Source organism: Callorhinus ursinus, unplaced genomic scaffold (genome assembly GCF_003265705.2).
Source record: "Callorhinus ursinus isolate GAN/ISIS: 27379988/994484 unplaced genomic scaffold, GSC_fseal_2.0 scaffold15, whole genome shotgun sequence".
In the NCBI taxonomy this organism is placed as follows: domain Eukaryota; kingdom Metazoa; phylum Chordata; class Mammalia; order Carnivora; family Otariidae; genus Callorhinus; species Callorhinus ursinus.
Genome location: NW_027397077.1, coordinates 38,367,169 through 38,374,080, shown reverse-complemented (window position 1 = coordinate 38,374,080; position 6,912 = coordinate 38,367,169). Strand labels below are relative to the sequence as shown.

Sequence of the window (6,912 nt, the reverse complement as noted above, 5' to 3'; positions counted from 1 at the left end):
GATGGGGCATTGTGTCAGCCACACCCTCACACGGTTCAAGAAGAAAAGTTCTTTGTTCTCATCTTGAAACTTTTTTGGTAAGTTTGAAGTTATATCCAAAGGCGGGGTGGGGGGGGGAAAGCAGGGCTGTTTCTTCCAGAACATCTCTTCCCATTATTCTAAGCAGCTCCCCAGTGGAGAAGCACATTGGCCAGGACCGAGTCACATACAGTTTCTTTTTGGAGCCCAGGGCCACTGGCAACAGTGAATCCTCCAAGAGCCCTAGGCTGTTTGTCCTTGCATTTAGTTGCTGGGTGCTATTGTAAGGATTGGGAAACCAAAGATAGTGAGACTATCCTCTCAAGAAGTTCATGGAGTGGGGGGGCACGCCTGGGTGGCTCAGTCAGTTAAGCCTCTGCCTTCGGCTCAGGTCATGATCTTGGGGTCCTGGGATGGAGTCCTGCATTGGGCTCCTTGCTCAGTGGAGAGCCTGCTTCTCCCTCTGCCCCTCCCCCCCCACTCCGCTTGTGCTCTCTCTCTCTCTGACAAATAAATAAAATCTTAAAAAAAAAATTTCACTGGGGGAGCCTTTCACCAACTAGTAATTATAGTGCAGTAGCATCACTCGATGATCACGGAGTGCCTGGGATACTCTCAGAGCCCAGATGAACCTAAAACACCCTGGGGCAGGGGTGAGGCCAGGGCAGGCTTCCTAGAGAATGGGAGTAATGGCAATGGCAGCTCTTCTTTTGGCTGAATGGGGGATAAAATCAGGCACGAGGGAACACTGTAGGCTTTTAAAGCATACCCCCTTCCGGTTCTGCTACGGTATGCCCCTCAGCTGTGGCCGTTCCACAGACGAGGCAGCTGTTGGGCGGAGTGTGGGGAACTCTGGGGAAAGGAGCAGTCTGAGCAATGGTGCAGAGGAAAGCCCGGAGCATGTCTAGGCCTGGGCAAGCTATTCACCTGGCTTCGGAGTGGGGAGCAGGAAGCAAGGTGGTTCGGGGCCAGGGAAATTAAGAAGCTTGATTGTAAGGCTAAGAAGTTTTGACTTTCTTCTGGGTGTACAACGGGGAACCCTTAAATGTTTTAGAGGAGGCCTGTGTTTCTGAGCAGTTCATCTGGGCAGTGTGTGGAGAGGGGTAAGTTCGTGGTAGGGAGACTCACTGGATGACTGTCTAGGCAGAAAATGTTCAGGGTGAAATATGGCCTTGGGGATGGAGGAAAAATGATGACAGGAGAGAAAAGACCACGCTGAGTGAACCGGCTGATGGGAGAGGAGCGTCAGAGAGGATTTACTCTTCCAAGTACAAGTGTTGGGTGTCATTAGTAGACATGGGGATGGCAGGAGCATGCTCTGGGTGGTATCTGGTGGGGTCGGTTGGGGGACATCACTCTACCCACAGTGGTGTGGACAAAAAACCAGGACAAAATTAGTCAGGCATCATGCTGGGGTTTCAACAGAAAAGAGAGCATATATCCAATAATCTGTCTAGTCATTACCACCACTGCTTAAAACTCTCTGAAAGCTCCCCGTTGCTCTTAGGACAGACTGGTCTTTTCTGTGGCCCACAAAATTGGTGCACCTCTTGTGTCTCACACCCATCCTCCCTTTCTGTATGCACCACACTAGCCTTCTTTCAATCCCACCCATGGGATACAGTCACCACTGTATTTCCAACATGAGTAAGTAGGTATTGAATAAACTGCTGTTACTTCAGTCACGGGGCCTTTGCACATGCCATCCATGCATCCATGCTTAATCTTCCTTTTCCTCTTGGTCTGCTCAGAGTTTACTTACCTTTTAGATCTCAGTTCAAGTGTCACTTTTCCAGGAGCACTTCTCCTGACCTCCCTGATTAGGTCCAATCTCATGCTTTATGGAGACATGTACCTCCCCTTTCTGTAATTTTACATTGACTTGTAGGAATATTTGCCTAAGGCCCATCTCCCCCACAGACTGTAAAATCCAGGGGGCAGGGAGCAGGGAGCAGGGAGCACTGTTCTTTCTGTGAACACTCTTATCTCCTGTACTCAGCATGGGTAATGGAACTCTGTAATGCCCAGTGGTTATTTGCAGAATGAATTAGTGAGTGAGTGAATGAATGAATGAATATTCCATTGGTGCTTCTGGGAAGGGATTGAGAAGCAGGTTATGCTTGAGAAGCATCTTATAGGACAGATAGAATTTCAACAGATAGTTTTGGTCTTCAAGAAACCAGCACAAAACTAGCAAAAGCACAGAAGAGGGCTTGATCAAAGGCAGTTGGTGAATGTCTAGGAGAAATAGGGAAATGGAAATCAAGAGAAACAAAGAGTTCCAAGGCCAGAAAGACAAGCCAGATTTTGGAAAGATCCAAATGTTGCGGAGGTCTTGGTTCTTAACTTGAGACACTGGGGAGCCACGGAGGGTGGGGAAGGAAGATGATACCCCCAAAGCTTCTTTCTGGGGAGACGGACATGACTGGGTAGCAGGTGGCTGGAGACAGGAACTGGAAACAGAAAACATGCAATTGCAATTGCAATACCTTTGGTCAAACATGCGAAGTTGGGGTATTGTAGGTGAGAGATGAGCAGAGGGAAATTCGGGTGGGGAAATGAAAGAAACTTGGCAACAGATGGGAAGTTTAAGAATGAATGAAAGCCACGGGTGACTGGGCTATGGGCTCGTAAGACTCATGTCTTTTTTGTCTTTGGATGCCCCCGTAGAAAAAGAGATTCCTTTTCTTAGAAGTCGTGGAAAGGAAACTAATCTGGGAGCTACAAATGCTCAGAGAGGCCATAAAAAGTGAGGAAATCTGGCCCAAAGATCATTTCTATTTGGCTCATTCAGGGTTCAGTTGGCAACATTTAAAAGCAATGAGATTTCTCATAAACATCCCATATTTCTTCAAGACTGCCCACACTGGTCACCGTGTCCCCTGGGGCACCTGTTGGCTGAGCTCAGGTGGCTCTGCGTGGCTGCTCCCCAACACTCCACCTGGTCTTACTCCCGGAGGAGTTCCCTCATTACCTGTGAAGGCAGCTGACCAGCTCCCGGACACTGCTCTTCGGTGCAGCAGGAAACACGACATGTTCTATCATGGATCTGGGGCTTCCTAGAACTGGGGGGGCGGTGGTTTGGCCTGGAGGACCTACACTCTCAAAGAAATCTGATGAGATCCAGTTGACGAAGAGGCACAGCAGCACTTAGGGTGTCTCCTGACACTATAGCGCTCAGGGTCACAGAGCTCACTGGACGCGGTGAAATCTCTGCCACGGAGTAAATAACTACACTGGGGCATATGTGGACTTCATAAAACTTTTATTGATACGTTTATCACGCCAAAAAAAGGTTTTTTTATTTAAAATTCAAATTCCATTTGAAAAGGAGCCACAAATGATTGTTGGGGTCCCAGCCTGCTCTGGGAGGAGCCCCCACATTCATAAGAAAGCACGCACATTCTACAGCTACGTGATCTGATCACCCAGAACCGTATTCCGGGAAACTCCTAGAGATCCCTTGCAGGACGCCAGCCGTGTCTTTAGTTGGTAGTTGGGAAACAACAACAACAACATAACTCCATTCTAAGACTTCTCAGAACATCGCTGGCTTTGAAACTATTGACCCTCAAGGATCTACCACCACCCAACCTAGAATATATGTATGTATGTGTGTGTGTGTGTGTGTGTGTGTATATATACATATATATATGTATATATATATATATATTTTCCCACTGACATATCACTGTTTTTGTTGCTTGCTGCTGGCACATCAGACCCTTAGGATGGCCTCAGCACACCTGGCCTTCCTTCTGGGTGGGATCCTGTGGGTTCTGGCTGTGGATGGGCAGCCTTTCAGGAACGCTTGGACTTGCTGCAAGTCGGGCACAGAAGCTGCCCCTTGGTGACGATGTACGCCCGGCCGCTCAGCTGCTGCTCACAGCCCTCACAGACAAAGTGTTTTCGGTGCCAGGCCAGGTCTTCCACACGCTGGTAGTCCTCTGAGAATATGATCTGGGGAGGGGAGCAGAGGAAATGCACGACTTGGGTTCTGTCCCTAGTAGAGACAGTGCGTGGAGGACAACTTGTAGATGGTGGTTCCTCCTCTCCCCATTCTCGTCTTGACCTTTAAATGCGTCAGTGGAGGATTCTGACCTAAATCTTAGGCAGTAAGTACAGTATTTGGCACAGGTCATGATTGCATCTTAGCTTCTTAGATGGGGAAAAAAAAAAAAAATTCTCCGCCACAGGCACATTTTACTTATCTAGCATCCATAATACTCTTTGGCCCCAGAACAAAGCCCAGTTGTGTTCTGAGATGGGATTACATACACCAGTGAAGACCGCCCAACCATAGCTAAGGGCCAATGGCCAGTCTTCAACAGCAAGGTCACACAGGATCATGTGGGCTTGGAATAAAGTGACACTTTGGAATATGTAAATATGTATATATATGCTCAGGAATCCCTGAGGAGAGCAGAACAGCATTTAAATGCATTTTATGATTTGGGGGGAACCAGCTGCATGACGTTGGGCAAATCACTTCATCTTTCTGTGCCTCAGTTTCCATATCTGTGGAACGGGGACAAAAAACTGACCCATCCCACAGGGTTTTATGAGTTCTACATGTGTTACTACATATGAAGTACCTGGCATAGTGACTGAGACACAGCCGAGGCCATGGCATTGTCATCGACCTCTCTGAGCTTTTCTCTTCTCAAATGTAAAATGGAGATAATGATGGTCTCTCCCTAAGAGACCGCTGTGAGATGTAAATGGCATGTCACCTATCAAGTATGGAGCAAATGGCTGACCCATTGTAAGCCCTTAATAATGGATGGAGTGTTGCGACTCTAAGTATACTGTTGTCCTCACAAAAATGAGGTTGTGGCGGGGCACCTGGGTGGCTCAGTTGGTTAAGTGTCTGACTTCAGCTCAGGTCATGACCTCAGGGTCCTGGGATCAAGCCCCGCATCGGGCTCCCTGCTCAGCGGGGAGTCTGCTTCTCCCTCTCCCTCTGCCCCTCCCTCCGCTCATGCGCGCTCTCTCTCTCTCAAATAAAATATCTTTAAAAAAAAAATGAGGCTGTGGGGGCAGGCCTGCCGACAGTCCTTCCCCTCTTAACCTCTCTCGAACACACCGTTATTAGGTAAGACAATTGTCGGGCTTTAACTTCATATGGAGAGGAACATGTGGAAGGTGGGAGGATGGGGGAGGCAGATACTGGCTCAAAATGAAGAAGACATTTCTAACCCTCATACGTGCCAACAATGAAGGTAGTGAGTTTCCTGTCGTCACAGGCATGCAGACAGTAGTTACCATTATCATGATTATCATTGTCACCGTTAATATACCTTAGAGTTCCTCTAGCCTGAACTCATATTGGAGAGTCAAACCCCTTTCATGGCATCTCTATTGTATTCAGTTAATGTTTTAGTATTATATCATGTCCTCTCGTATTACCTTATAAGACTACTGGTGGCTCCTATTTATTAATTCCTTGGTCAGGCCCTGTGCCAAGCATTTTCATGCATGATCTCATTTTATCCTCATAGCAACCCCTTGGGACGGGCCTATTTTCCTCCCATTTTATGAGTGGTAAATTGAGGCACAGGAGTTAGGTAACCACACCACTAATCGTGCAGAGCCAGGTTTGAATGTGGGCAGTCTGCTTTCTGGCACCTGCCGCTCCCCCCAGAGTGTTCTTCTGAGCACTTAGTAAGTGGCAGGCATTGTGCCAAGGACAAGACCTGACAAGAATGATGTGTCTGACCCATCCCGAACAACCCCATGAGTGTGAACTAGTTTCTGCCCCCCTTTGCAGATGGGGAAACAGAGGCCGAGGGCAGGACGCGAGCTCTGAGCCTTAGTTTTCCTACCTGTGGATCACGTCCTCAATGAAGCCACACTCACCTCGGCCTCTGGGTCCTCTCCCACAGTAGTGGGAGTACCCTCCCCACCGCCCAGCACCCCCCACCCCCGACTCTCACCTCATCGCAGCCAGAGCACCGGGGCCGCAGGCTCTCGCAGTAATGGCGGCCACACCAGGGTGCACCGTCCTTCCAGAAGTAGATGAGGTCCACCAGCGGCTCGGAACACTTGACACACACAAAGCAGGTGGGGTGCCACTGCTTGCTGTAGCCTGCCCTGTCTGAGTAGACCACAGGGCTGTCGGCAGGGGCCACTCCCTTGCAGAACTCACAGACCTAGAAGGGGAGGAGGACACCAGGGACCCAGGGTGGTCAGGACACTGCAACACGGGTTCGAGCGTCCACTCGTCTCTTTACTTCCTGAGGGCCCTCCAGCTTACTGCACCTCTCTGTTCCTCAGTCTTCTCATCTTCAAAGTGGGGTAATAATATTGTCTACCTAGTAGATGGTTGTGAGGACTGAATAGAGCAGTTGTTTAGCTCAGGGAGTCTCAAACTTTTTATCCTCCAGGACCCTCTATATTCTAACAAATTATTAAGAACCCCAAAGAGTTTTTGCTCATATGGGTAATAGCTGTTGAGATTTACCAAAAGAAAAATTAAAACTGAATAAAAAAATTAAGTAATTATTAATTCACTTAAAAATAATAAACTGACATGTTAACATAAATATTCACAATTAAAAATAACTGTTTTCCCAAGCTGAAAAATTTAGTGAGAAGAGAGGCACTGCTTTATATTTTTGCAAATCTCTTTACTGACTAGCTCAATAGAGGACTGTGGGATTCTCATAATTGCTGTAGCTCCTCATCTCTTGCATTATGTGGTTTTCTTTGAAATATATGAAGAAAATCTGACCTCACACTGGTATGAAGTTGGTTAAAGGAAGGGAAGAGTATTTTAATAGGCTTTCCAGATCACTGTGGAGATTCTTCCTTATTCTATACCAAAACTGGACAGGTGGTAGTTTCTCAAAAGTCAATGTGGAGTCTGAACTGTATCAATCAACCTTTCATCCT

At 47.7% G+C, this 6,912-nt stretch overlaps 1 protein-coding gene across 2 annotated transcripts in view; it reads right to left on the bottom strand.

Annotated features, from left to right (window-relative positions):
• Window positions 1–3,626: 3,626 nt before the first annotated feature.
• The window catches only part of LMCD1 (LIM and cysteine rich domains 1), a 58,447-nt gene continuing 55,161 nt past the window's right edge, over window positions 3,627–6,912 (bottom strand). For both annotated transcript variants that reach the window (XM_025885204.2, XM_073901590.1), the window contains 2 exons: window positions 5,955–6,170; window positions 3,627–3,978 (listed from right to left, as the gene is read on the bottom strand). In XM_025885204.2, coding sequence (XP_025740989.1) covers window positions 3,820–3,978; window positions 5,955–6,170 — 375 coding nt within the window. In that variant the 3' untranslated portion in view covers window positions 3,627–3,819. The remainder of the gene's footprint in view (window positions 3,979–5,954; window positions 6,171–6,912) is intronic.